Source organism: Mirounga leonina, unplaced genomic scaffold, assembly GCF_011800145.1.
Source record: "Mirounga leonina isolate KUSES-001 unplaced genomic scaffold, KU_Mleo_1.0 Mir_93, whole genome shotgun sequence".
NCBI lineage: Eukaryota > Metazoa > Chordata > Mammalia > Carnivora > Phocidae > Mirounga > Mirounga leonina.
The window spans coordinates 30,668,489-30,682,931 of NW_023270854.1; the positions used below are offsets into that span (position 1 = coordinate 30,668,489).

At 37.1% G+C, this 14,443-nt stretch overlaps 1 protein-coding gene across 2 annotated transcripts in view; it reads right to left on the reverse strand.

Moving 5' to 3' along the window:
* Positions 1-347: 347 nt before the first annotated feature.
* PIK3C3 (phosphatidylinositol 3-kinase catalytic subunit type 3) overlaps positions 348-14,443 on the reverse strand; it is a 143,133-nt gene continuing 129,037 nt past the window's right edge. Inside the window, exons 24-25 of one of the 2 annotated variants that reach the window (XM_034996117.1) lie at positions 10,010-10,135; positions 348-709 (exon numbers count right to left, since the gene is read on the reverse strand). In XM_034996117.1, the coding sequence (XP_034852008.1) occupies positions 695-709; positions 10,010-10,135 (141 nt within the window). In that variant the 3' untranslated portion in view covers positions 348-694. Of the gene's footprint in view, positions 710-10,009; positions 10,136-10,274; positions 10,415-14,443 lie in introns of those variants that run through there. The other variant, XR_004677653.1, reaches the window with a different exon arrangement.

Genomic DNA, 14,443 nt, shown 5'->3' on the forward strand with positions numbered 1-14,443 from the left:
CAGTAATTCAGATGGCTACATATGCATATCCTGCTTTATGTACTTACAAGGTAGGAGAACTGTAAACTAACCATAGTTTTCAAATAAGATATATAATTAAAAGTGAGAGAAAATGACTGTCATATTTGAAGTATATGTAGTAATTGCTGAACTGTAAAAGAATGAGCCACAATATGTAAAACTTTAAGTATTGCAGCTTAGGCAAAAACAAACATGAATGTGAGGAAAAAGAGAGGGAAAGGGGGGAGGGAGAGACAAACCAAAAAAGCCTTGACTGAGACAATCCAAGTTCATAACTACTGTCCTGATGTGAAGAGATGATTTAAAAAAAAAAAAAAAAAAGGACATTTCAAACTCAAAGACTAAAATGTTTTACTATTTCAACATAAAATTCTTCCAGAGCTCTCATAATATGTACATGATCCTGGAATAAATTTCTCACTTCTTAGCTTATTAACAATGTGTACATTTGAAAATAAATGTATACAGTATTTCAAAACAAACCCTTCAAGACCGTATTTAAGCAATGACATCCAAAGAAACTGAATTCAGGCACCATGTAACATTTAGGATATATGGTATCTTGAAGATCAAATGTTCTCTTCCTTGTTACTCTGAAGTCTTCCTTATACAGAGGTTGCTTCTAAAGTAGTTTTCTTACAGAGCCAAACATCCTGATGTGCCGAGTCCAGTTTCATTTTCTCCAGTACTACAAAAATCAAAAACAGATAAACAAGTAGAAAGCAATTAACTTCAATTTCACAAAGAAAAATAAACAACAGAGTTTACAGTTTTAAGAAATGGCTTAGTTCTTGGCATGATATTTTTAGTGACTAAAAAGCTGTAGCTTATTCCACAGAGTGCACCCACTTCATTCCAGAACTGATCTGGAATCAAATCAAAGACAGTACTCCTGAAAGAACAAGGAAGCCCAGTCAGGAGTTGTGTGGGGGCCAACACATTAACAGTGTTTGATATTAAAATATCAAGGGGAAAGAAACCCATGTTTTTAGTACCTATTTTGTGCTAGGCACCCTCACAGTTACCTCAGATATTGCTTATAAAGAGATGTGTGACACTGCACCTCTCTTCATTATCTCTCAAAATTAGCATTCAGTGAAATTCAGAGAATGCTACCCATTACTTCTGAGAGCTAGATAATACAAAAATAATCTGCAATTAATGGTTGTCTTTAACATGTACAGATGCTGTCAGTCACCACTTTCTCAATACAGACAACTCTTTTTTTTTAAGATTTTATTTATTTATTTGACAGAGAGAGAGAGGAAGAGAGAGTGTGCACAAGCAGGGGGAGTGGCAGGCAGAGGGAGAGGGAGAAGCAGGTGCCCCACAGAGCAGGGGGAGCCCAATGTGGGGCTCGATCCCAGGACCCTGGGATCATGACCTGAGCCAAAGGCAGTCGCTTAACCGACTGAGCCACCCAGGCGCCCAGGATGGACAACTCTTGATTGTTTGGGTGAACATAACTGAGTCATCCATAACTCATGAGCCATATATATATAGGCAGTATCTTGGAGGAAATAAAAATGCTGGACATGGGCAACATAATTTTGTTTCCGTGAACTTCACCTCATTATCACTCTAAGAAAAAAACATGAAGGGAAAAAAAAAAAAAACCTCACTGACAAATACTTGTGGGTGTGTGTGTACATTCACGAATATGTATAAAAATGTAAAAGATGTTGACTGATTTTAATCTGATAAAATTTAAAGTGATGATTCTAGCAAGAATATGGTAAGATTCAGCCTTAATGCTTTTAAGAGGAATGTAATTTCTGATTTAAGAAGCTGTTTAAATATCTTCTAGGTGACAACATCAGAGGAAATAAAAATAAACTTCTCAAATGGTCCCTGGCACTTATATAAAATCAATACGTTTATTTGGCGCCTACTATGTGCCAGAACAGCTCAGGTTCTGTGAGAGTCCCCAGGATACTCGAGATAAAAAAAGCCTGAAGACAAAAACAGGGTCACCACTCATATACACACAAGCACATTCAAAAGTTAGGCAATGGGTAGGGAACTCATTCCAGACAACAAGCAAAGGTGGACTGTTTGTGGGGGCTTGAGGGAAAATATTCGGTATGAGAAACTGCCATGGGGGTAAATCAGCAGAGCTACAAAGAAGGCTCTTTTTGTAGGCTGGTGGAAGATGATTAAAGTTGAAAATGCGGGTTAGCGCCAAACTGTGGAGGGTCCTCACAGACATGCTAGGAAGTCTAAATATCCTGGAAACGAGGAAAACCACACACGTGGATAAGTATGTTTGTATGTGTGGGAGAAACACTGCTATGGAACAGACGGTCTCTAATAGATCGCCTGAATACTTCTGAGCGTCTGTCTGCGGGGGAAAAAATCAGTAATACTATGTAGCAGAGTCAGTCCCAAAATGTTCAACTCCCTGTACATCTGATGAATTTATATAAAAGGGTCTGATACAACAGAGGGGCAGGAAAACAACAGTATGACAACTAACCTTCCTAAAAGCAGTTAATGAAGCAAACGGACAAATCTTACGGTGGATTATACTTGTGACTGAAAACTTGCCCCACAGAAGACAAGGAAATTAAATTTCTACAGATAAAAAATAAACTGCAGGACATTTTAGCTGAAAATTATGGGGCATTCTGCTGACTGCTGCTATTACAGTAATTACTCTGTAGACTTTAAAACATTTGTAATGTCCCAAGTGCCTGTATGATGTTTTTAAACGTGCCTGGTTCTACCAGCTACTCACACGGCAGTGTTGGCGGACTGCAGAGGGACCTGAGAGCACGCGGCCGTCAATAAAATTCAAGACTGGCTTGTGGCCAATGTGCAAAATAAATGTTATCCCACATTTATCATATTTATCTGGGATTAACTGTTCCCAATGACTCCTTTTTAGATCACACTCTCTTGGTTGTTTGCACAACTGATTTTTTTTTTTTCTTTTTTCTTTTGGGGGTGGATGAAACATTAAGGAGAGAAAAGCTAAAAGATCATTTTTTTCAATTTACAAGTATACTTTTTAAAACTCGCTACTCACACCAAAATCCACTCATCTCTAATAAATTAAAGCTTAAATATATATATCAAGAAAAACATGATTTAGAAACTACTGTCTATTTCTACAACCTAGGGCCTGGGTCTGAATCTGGACTTTTGTCCTCTATTAGCTCTGACACCATGAGTTATTTAATCTCAGCCTTGGTTTTCTCTTCTGTAAAACAGGCCTGGTGATCTACCCACTTCACAGGGGTGAGGATTAAACAAGGTGATGCAGAGAAAGCTCTTTACGTATTTCTGGCACATATAAGTGTTCAATAGGCTGCAATTATTACTATTATTATTGGTTTTTTGTTGTTGTTAATTTTTATTCCTCCTAGGATAATTCAGATAAATTAGGAATAGATCTGGGACACAAAATGATACAAAATACTTTTGTATGATATACTGGTATTGTAATAGTTATTTATTCAAGCCACTGGTCTGGGAATCATCTACATCTTTAGAGAATTATTTACTAAATTAAAAAAAAAAAAAGCTTGGTTTTTGAGAAAAATTTCTCTTTGGCTAAAGAATTCAATACTTTTTTGTTTTGTTCAATTAAATATTTTACACTGCTGTTTTTTATTCCTAATGGTAAAATAAGATCCATATAACATAAACTCAGAAATGACACTCTATTCTCTTCTCCTAGGGCATCTTTTGCATCTATGAGCTCTCAAAGTAGATCAGAGAGTAGAATAGTTACAGTGCAAACATACTACATGGGGTTGAGGTGTTAGGGTCAGCACATAAAGGTAAAACAGGAACATAAACAAAATTACTCGAAAAAAGCCGTCAGAAGGCAACACATTCTATATAGTCATCTCTCCAAAAGTTCAGAACAGGAAGCTTTTCCCTTAATACTGATGCAAAAAAAACTTGGTTTTTTGAGCAGCAGATGGGGCAGATGGATGGCCTGCACTTAGAAGCCTCGTTGTACAAAACAACAAGAATCCTCGATAACTGGAATCACATTCAGCATGGCAAGATGTCATGTCATGGGAGACACCTGGGATCTGAAACATCCCTGAAGGAGCTCCTCTCACATTTATTAGGACATATGCTGTTCAGGAAAAACATCAGGCAGAATAACCACATTGTTTGTCTCCTTTCATTGTGTTTTTTTTTTTTTATCTTTTTTAAATCACCACAAGTATATATAGTTGAATTCTCTTCAGTTAAAGGCACATAATATATGACTGCACATTCATGTGCCCCTCTGCTTGGACCTGTGCTTTTCCCCCTTGAACACCACGGGGGCTAATTAAGGATTCTTGCCAAATGTAAAGCAGTAACGTGTTCTCAGTATCTTGAGCTGGAACTTGGGTAAACTTTGTGAACACCATCTGTTCTTATGTTTTAACTCTCGGTCTACAAAAAATATATCTCTAACCCTGGTTAATCTACCAAGATTAGTTAATTAGATTAATATGTACTAAGATGAATGGAAACCACACCTCACTCTCCAGCCCTTTATCATCAATCAGTAGAGAGAGAGAAAGACAGGACAAAGCAGAAACAGGGAAGAAGCGGGCTGTTGCATGATAGATTACCATCCAAAGGCTAGTTTTAGAGCAGTAAGTGACCCAAACTAAGTGACCTCTACCTTTCTGTGCCTAGAAAGCCCTTTAAAGATCATTTCAGTGGGGACAAGAGTTCTGATGATGCAATCTCAAAGACAATGACCTAAATAAAAGTGTTTTTCTGTGGAAAATTTGTATCACTAATAGGTTGGTGTTGCTAGGCAACGAATATTGCAGTGTTTAATCTCTACCCTTCCTAAGGAATGGTATGATCGAAGAAAATAAGTCTTTTCAGTATTGCAACGTAACAGTTATATGTGGCAGTTCTGTAGTCTTCTTTTAGACTATACTTTCTTTTTTGCTGAAACAACTATAATTTTTGTTAACATGTATCAATCAGTTTACCTCCATTTTTAGAAAATTGTCCTATAATCCACAGTGATTAATAGGAATGCACTAAAATTAGCCTAAATCAATTAGCAGTATACATCCTTATTGTAAATGTTATGAGTGACCAAAAAAACCAGATGTTGGTCATCTGGATTTGCACGTGCATGTCATTTATTCTAAGTATTACTTAGAAAATAAATAGTCACTACTTAGAAAATATACAGCATTTAGAAGTGTGAGTTTCAAAGAGAAAATAAACTTCAGAGATTAGTTAAGAAATAGCTATGCTTCAGGGTGTCTGGATGGCTCAGTCAGTTAATTGTCTAATTCTTGATTTTGACTCAGGTCATGATCTCAGGGTCCTGGGATTGAGCCCCGCATTGGGCTCTGTGCTCAGCACAGAGTCTGCTTGTCCCTCTCCCTCTGTCCCTCCTCCTATGCTCACTTGCTTGCTTGCTATCTCTAAAATAAAATAATAAAATCTTTAAAAAGAAAAATAGCTATGCTGCTATAATTTCATAATTTGAAAAGACTTAGATGAAGTTAAAACCGTACTTAGTATCTTTTGTAACCTTCAATGCCTAAACAAATTCCAATGACATTAAACATCCTTGGGTTACTCTGATTTTGATATTGTTTCAGTTGCACAAGAGTATAGTAACAGGTAATGAGTATAGGCAGAGGTGACATATTTAAGGAAACCTAAGATAGCATGAGCATTTTTCAAGTTCATTTCTTAGGATGTAGAATATCGTGGGATATTCTGGTAAAGACTTGAATTTGATAAGCTAGGAAACAACTTTTTATGTGGCTCAGCCCTCTCATCTCTAAGAGGGGAGAATGTTAAAACTCATTTTTGTGGTTATAGTAAAGATTATATAACGTTAAAAAACAGTGAAGCACTGTATGAAATACAAAGTTCAAATAAATAAGGTTATTGTTGTCCCAGACACGATTATCTCTCATTGTAAAATGGAGCGCTGAGATATGATCTATAAAATTTTGTCTACATAAATATCCATGCTGTATTAAGTCTCTACTATTACCTGTCTAGGATGACGCTGGTGGTCTTTACATTGCTGGAGCCATCCAGATATTTGCTCTTAATTCATATTCATGCTGCTATGGCCTTGATTTTATTTTTTTTTTTTTTTAAGATTTTATTTATTTATTTGACAGAGAGAGAGAGGGCACAAGCAGGAGGAGTGGCAGGCAGAGGGAGAGGCCCGATGCGGGACTCAGTCCCAGGACCCTGGGATCATGACCTGAGCCAAAGGCAGATGATTAACCAACTGAGCCACCCAGGCACCCCTTTATGGCCTTGGTTTTAGATAATAATACTATTTTGTTATCAAGAATCTATCCTAGTCCAAAAGAGTTTGTAACAATGAAGCAAAGTAATTTACAGTAACTATTTATCCAGGATTTCTTATCTACCATTTTACTAAAGAACTAAAAAACAGAAACCCAAGAAAGACTTAATATTTCTTTCCAAGAAATATAATCCTGTTAGTTCATGCTTATAAAATTATCTTTCCCAAGTCTAAGAGTACATCCACCGCTATTACCAATTTATTGGCCATATTCATATTTTCTCTGTGAATAGAAAAGGTACATGCATTAACTCTTGGTTCTAAACAACCTTTGTAATTTAACCATCGGTGCTGCGGGTTTCATTTATTTTCAGTCTTTGCAATAGTCAATATAAGCTTTATATATGGAAAGCAATTAACCTTTGTGTATCTCTGACAATAGATTAAATTTATATTAGTTTTTATCTCAATACCAATCACTTTACAGATGTGGAAACTGAGGCCCAGAGACATTGGTAAAGAAAGGTCCCTCTGTTACTACCTCCCCCAAATAAGAATGTGGTCCCTTTTTTATCTAGCTTTTTCTCTCCTCTATTTTTCATACAGGGAATTAAGAAAAATAGTCCTTCTGGGGCACCTGGGTAGCTCAGTAAGTTAAGCCTCCAACTCTTGATTCCAGCTCAGGTCATGGTTTCGAGGTCATGAGATCCAGCCCCACATCAGGCTCCCTTCTCAGCAGGGAGTCTGCTTAAATTCTCTCTCTCTCCCTCTCCCTCTGCCCCTCCCCTCCCAGCCCCAGGCACTCTCTCTCTCTTGCAAATTGACAACACAATTTCAAAACTAAAGTATACTACTAGTTCAGGGGTGCCTGGGTGCCTCAGGCAGTTAAGCATCTGCCTTCAGCTCAGGTCATGACCTCAGGGTCCTGGGATCAAGGTCCACATGGGGATCCCTACTCAGTGGTGAGTCTGTTTCTCCCTCTCCTCCTCCCCCTGCTCCTGCTCTCTCTCTCTCTGGCTCACTCATTTCTCTCTCTCAAATAGGTTAATAAAATCTTTTAAAAAAATAATAATAATAAATAAAGTATACCAAAAGTACATTTATAGAACTTGCTTGAAAGATCAAACTTTAAGCTAGAGTGTATCAGATGTGTGGCAGTTAAGTCTTCAAAGATGCCACACTTAATCCCTCTCCTCCAGAGTACACACTTCTCTTGTCCCTGAGAGTCAGGGCTGGCCTTCTGACCTGCTCTAAGAGGCCTGCTGCCCCCACTTTCACATTCCTTGGGGGGCAGCTGTCGCCATGCAGGAGAACGGCAGCCCTGGGTAGAGTCGGAATAGCGAGAGCAGCAGACACAGGCCGTCTGGAGCAGCACCAAAGTGTAGATGTGTGAAACCTTTTGGACCCTTCAGACAAACCCAATCCCCAGCTGAACACAGCTGAATGAGTGAACCCACCTGACATAACAGGAAACAAAAGAGCCATGTGGCTGGGCTCTGGCTGAAATCCTGACTGGAGAATCAATCATAAGAAGTAATAACTCATTATTGTTTTTTAAACTAGTGAGTTCAGGTTTGTCAAACAGCTACAGATAATCTGAAATGAGGTGTCAGGCAGCAGCATTGATTTTAAGTGTGGAGTTTTGGCTCTATTATACGGTAAATGCCCAGGAAACTAAAGGAGAAAACTGAGAAACTTGAAGTATGCAGGAAGGAAAACTCCTGAAGGAGAGAAATTTGTTCAGCTATAGATAAGGATAGAGCAAAATGAAATATAAATAGCCAACTCTGAAGGAAATGCAAAGACAGAGAAGTTAAAAGTTTCTAACCTCAAGCATGTTACAACTATTTGAGTTTTTAAAAAGAAAAAAAAGGGTGTACATACGAAAGGGAGAGAGAAAGTAACTGGATTGTGAGGGCTGTGCTAGGGAAAGTTTCAGTAACTCATAATATAGCGGTATGCAAGACACTGACAAGAGAACGATATGGGAGTCAAAAGATTTGGGTTCAAGTCTTGGTTCCGTCCCTTGTTAGTCACATGACATTAGCGAAGTCATTATCCCATTCTGGGTTTCTATCCCCTATTGCTCCAAAATACTCTACTGTGCTATATGGAAACTCAGATCTACCATTAGCTAGACAAATCATGTACCATCTGGGATGGTTTATTCTCCTGAGAAGTGACTGGTTAGGATTTAATAACCTGGGAAGCAGACCCTGATTGGTCCTAGCAATAAAATATGACCCAAACTGGTGTTCTGGGAGAAGAAACTTTTTGTTAAGCCAGAAAAAGAGGATAAGCTAACATTTACAGGAAGAAACTCCCTTATGTCTCTTGGGTATTTTTTAAGTAGATAAGGCACTGTGCTAATAGGTGAGTAACAGATATAGCTTCGTCTTCAAGAAGTTTGTATTTTAGGAGTTATAAGACAAGTATCCTCAAGCATCTATAATAGAAAGCAAAATATAAGTGCAACTCATAATAAAGGTAAAAGTACTATAAATATCCAGAGGAAGATCAATCAAAGTGGCATTAAGAATAGATCTTGGAGGACAGCTTGGATTTGGTAAGCAGAAGTTTACGAAAGATTCATTGTTAAGAAGATGGATGTTCTATGCTGAAGAAATGGCAGCTGCAAAGTAATCACAGAGACAGAAAAGAAAATATGCAGAGAGAGTATTAGGGAAACACCTTGGAAAGTAGGTTGGAATACAATATTCTGGAAGGCCTTGGGCTACCAGAGATTGGACTTCACTGTTAGGCAATGGGGAAACATTGTGCACACTGAAATTTAAAAAAATAAAAAGGACAAGGTGAAACATTATTTTGTGAAAATATAACTGACTGGGATATTTAGAAGGATAAAAAATGCTCAGAGGAAAAAAAAACTAAAACAGAAGAATTATAAAGGGTTTTAGTTATCCAAGATATATTAAAGAACAAAAAATGGATTAAAATATTAGTAGTCAGAAAATGATTGAAAAGGATAATTAAAGAAATGGTTAAACTAAAAAGACTGACAAGGCTTGGTGACAGTGGTATTGGGTGAAGGAGAAGGCAAAGCAGACATGCTCTGAGCTTGGGTGATTAGTAAAATTATTAACAGGATATGCAAAATCAGGAAGGTGTGTGCAAGGAGAAGAGTGTGAGTGTGTGGGAGGGAAAGAGGTCTAATTTTTCTGTTTGCTCACCATTTTCATAATCATCCTCATTATGAAATTCATAATTAAACCAGGTTTTAAACCTGAGGTTTACCACCATAGGCTAGTGTGAAAAGGTCTCCCTCAGACATTTGCATGCAAGATTCTACTAACAGTAAGTCTACAGATAGACCTTTTCAGTGTGTGGTATGCACAGCTTTTTTCAGCTTCTAAACTCCTTTCCTAGCATTTCACCATTTGTCAAAACCCAGAAAGTGTTCAAGTCTCACTCGCCAAGGCCTCCATTAGACCCAAGACCATTCTCAGGAAAGATTTACAATCACCACTAACTACAAAGGACAGATATACCTATGCTGACACTGCACAATTTAGTTTACAACTGAAAATTTAAGTGGGATGTTTTAGAGCTAATAATGTATGCAACACATTCACATCAGCTGGCTGATGTCAAAAAGGCTTGATAAAATGCAGAGAAGACATCATTAGCAGGAGAAAAGCATGGCTCTCTGAGGACTCTGGGGTAGGACATGGAAAAGCTGGAAGGCAATTGCACTGCCTTCAGAGAACTTACCTGGGCAAACTTGTGAATCTGTTCTACCACTGCAGCAAAGAGAGCATGGACACTTTCATCGATCAGACTCTGCATGTAATGTACTGCCTCTTCATCAGACAGGTCTAGTCGGAATTTATCCTGAACCTACAAGGTCATAGTAGGTTAGTCTTTTGAATGAAAAAAAAAAAGGACTCAATTTGAAGAGACAGCATCAGATTGATATAGATGTTGTTACAATATATTATGACCTATTTCTATGACAAAGAAGTAATTCATAACTTACAAGAAGTTCTGAATATTATCATTCTTTTGAGTGAAGTTTAATGTTTTTGCTATATGCTCTTTATCACCCTTTCCTTTTTGCTTGTTAAGGTTCTTTTTTTTTTAAGAAAAAATAAACAGTAAACATGATTCTGCGAGGTGCTGCAAATATAAAAAAGTGTGCTTTATTTTTTTGCGTTTCTTTTTTCCTAAAGTTTTATTTACATAATCTCTACACCCCATATGGGGCTCGAACCCACAACCGAGATCAAGAGTCTCATGCTCTTCGGAGCCAGCTAGGCGCCCCTATTTTCTTTTGCATTTCAAAGCTAGAACTACTGTATAAAATTTAAAATGAGGCATAATTATTAATAATCTCCTTCACTTTATCCCTGTTACTTATTATTAAATGGATATTCCAAGGTGAGATTATAGTATCATTCTTCCACACCATTTCAATGCCTATACAAGAACAGGAAACATGTTAATCACTGGCAAAATACAGATCTTCCAAAATGTCTCCTTTCCTATAGCAATTCCTTATACTTCTGCCAAGTACTACTTCAATTGGTCTGCAATTTCCAAAGAGAGAGGAATTTCCCTTTATTTCATATTTAAAGTTACAGCTGATTCCTGATAAGAATAACTAGAATTTTTATTATAACAACTAGAAAAAGTCTAGTTATGATATGAGAATGATTCCTAAAAAATAAAAGCCAGTGTTATTGAATGAATACTCTGTGCAAAACACTTTACATGCAGTATTTCATCTGACTCTGAGGTGGACAGTATCTCCACCTCTAGGATGCAGAAGCGGAAGCAAAGAGAATCTATGAAGCCAACCTACCCAGACACCCTTAACTGATGGCAAGGGTCTCATGCTTCCAGACAATCTCATGCCATTGCACATAACCATTATAATTCTACTCCTTTCTCCTCTTGTAAGTGACCCAAATATATTTTTGAAAAAGCAGGCAAGGAGAAAATGTTTCTAAGCAAATAAAAAGTGGTCACATTTAGTATTTCCTTTTAAGTATAGAATTTAACTACTAGGAAACTAAGAAGGACACAGTAGGACAACCCACAGCCCTGGATTCGCACTTATCTCGTCACTAGATTGGAGATATGCCAAATGATCCAACAGCTCTGCAGCTTCAGGATGGGAAAGTAAGAGAGGTAGATATAAAAAGTGAAGGACAGTTCGATGGAGTTTCTAAAGGAATACCTTGAATGAACTAGCTCTCCCATTTCTGAATCCCAATTAATTGCGTATCTGTTCCTTGAGTTTAATCCTTTATTTTCTTTGACTTAAAAAGATGTCTGACAGGTCTGGAACTATTTTTTTTTTTAAATCTCAATTTTTTTTAATTTATTTTTATTTATTTATTTATTTATTTGAGAGAGAGAGAATGAGAGAGAGAGAACACCTGAGAGGGGATAGGGTCAGAGGACGAAGCCGACTCCCTGCCGAGCAGGAAGCCCGATGCGGGACTCGATCCCGGGACTCCAGGATCATGACCTGAGCCGAAGGCAGTGGCTTAACCAACTGAGCCACCCAGGCGCCCTGGAACTATTTTTAAGGATACCAAAAAACTATAGGGCAGTAGAATCAAAATTTTAGCCTAATTTATCAAAACTTACATGCTTCTATTAAGTTGCAACACAAACAGACTATATGTATTTGACATAGAAAGTAGACATTATTGGGGCGTCTGGGTGGCTCAGTCGTTAAACGTCTGCCTTCGGCTCAGGTCATGATCCCGGGGTCCTGGGATCAAGCCCCACATCGGGCTCCCTGCTCATCGGGGAGCCTGCTTCTCCCTCTCCTACTCCCCCCTTTTTGTGTTCCCTCTCTCACTGTGTCTCTGTCAAATAAATAAAACCTTTAAAAAAAAAAAAAAAGAAAGTAGACATTATTTACCAAATATGAAAAAATCATCCTCAACTGCATATAAATGGCTGATTTGGCCTCATATATACTGACCAGGCTACCTGTTATTGTCCCATAGGTCCTTAAGGTTCTAATCCTTTTCTTCAAGCTACATTCTCTCTGCTCTTCAGGTTACAGGTTTAAGCTCTATTCATGTATGTGCACGTGTGCGCACACACACACACACAGTCTCTAACATTCCAATTAGTACTAAATATTAAATTTTGTCTTTAATAGCATTTTGATGTACACTCTTCTTGCATCCACATTCTCAGGTGTGTACAGCTATTCCCCACACAAAACCCTGCAATACATTTCTAGACTAAACTATACTGTCCTTCCTAAGGAGTACAGGGAGATTTCATTTATACCTAATCTTTACCCTTCGTCTTTCAAAGTTCAAAATACATCTTTACAAGACTAATTTAACATTCATTAATAAAGAAGACTTTTGCTTAAAATAATTTAGTGTTTAGCATCTCTGAAATAAGAGTAACTTTCATTAAAATAATAAAAGCAGACATTCCCTATTAAATATTTTTAATTCAAATTAATTAGAATTTTTAAAAGTTTTTCCTTGTATTCATTTCCTAATAATTTAATCACAGAAGTGATTACAACAAAGGAAAAATTTTCACTCATCAGAGTAAAAGAAGAGTTTTAATGTAAACATTATTTCCTTGCTGAGTTCATTTGATTATCTGAGCTGCATTAGAATAAAAAAATTCCCTTACTTGAATAAAAAACAGAATTTTTTTTTAATATTTTATTTATTTATTTGACAGAGAGAGACACAGTGAGAGAGGGAACACAAGCAGGGGGAGTGGGAGAGGGAGAAGCAGGCTTCCCGCGGAGCAGGGAGCCCAATGCGGGGCTCGATCCCAGGACCCTGGGATCATGACCTGAGCCGAAGCAGTCACTTAACAACTGAGCCACTCAGGCGCCCCTAAAAACCAGAATTTAAAATAAAGAATTAAAAAGAAAAATTATAAAAAATGAACCCCCATCCAACTACTGCTAAAAGAGAATCAATGCTATAATTGTATTAAGACACAGGACTAGTAGAGAAAAATAAAATCTACGTTACCAAAATTCAATGTGAATGGATGTTACGGCTTGTATGTTTTGTTTTTTTTTTAATTTTTAATTTAATTTTATTTTATTTTATTTTTAGATTTTTTTAAATTAACATATATTATTTGTTTCAGGGGTAGAGGTCTGTGATTCATCAGTCTTACACAACACATACCCTCCCCAATGTCCATCACCCAGCCACCCCTTCCCTCCCACGGCTTGTATGTTTTAATAAAGAAACCTTGTAGGCACCAAGGGTAATTTAATTTTACAGGTCATTTGAAATAGATCTTCAGACAATTTGTAGCTGCTTGTAATATATAAAATTTGTTTTAAAGTTTAGTCAAAAATCAATTTAGAGAGGGGTGCCTGGGTGGCACAGTCAGTTAAGCCTCTGCCTTTGGGTCGGGTCATGGTCCCAGGGCCTTGGGATCAAGCCCAGCATCTGGTTCCCTGCTCAGCAGGAAGTCTGCTTCTCTTCTCCCTCTCCCTCTGCCTCTCCCCTGGCTTGTGCTCTCTCACTCTCAAATAAAGAAATAAAATTTTTAAAAAATCAATTTAGAGAAAGAACACATCCATTTATTCTTCAACACAAAATAGTATTATCTCATTAAATTACTCTGAAAAACTTATTACCACAGTTTAAAAGATTTCCTTATTACTGATTTAAAGAAAAACACAAATGAAAAAGCAGTGACTGTCAAGTAGTCATGTTTATCCATTAAACTATTCTATTTCTCTCCCTCCCCCCATTTTTTTAAAATAGAGACTCACCTGTATCAAAAGCTAAGAAAATTTAAAACTCCCTGAAGATAGGCAATTGTCTTTTATCAATACACATTCCCTAGTAACAAAGTTAATAATATGCTAGGAAATACAAGTTTTCTTTTTTTTTTAATTGAAGTATAGTCAACACATAATGTTACATTAGTTTCTGAATACATAGATTTTTTATCTCAAATATTTTAACTTCCCTTTATTCACTAGGACAATCTATAGGAGTTGATGAAGAAGTCTTACTTCCATATCACATGTTCATAAGATATCTCCTTTTAATTTATTCAGAAAGAGCTGACATATCTTACTTTGTGAGCCTTTCCTGGCCACAAATTTTAAAATTTCCAGAATCAATGCCAACTCAACTTTTCATTTTCCTCTCTCGTTTATTTTTTTTCTCTAAACACTAA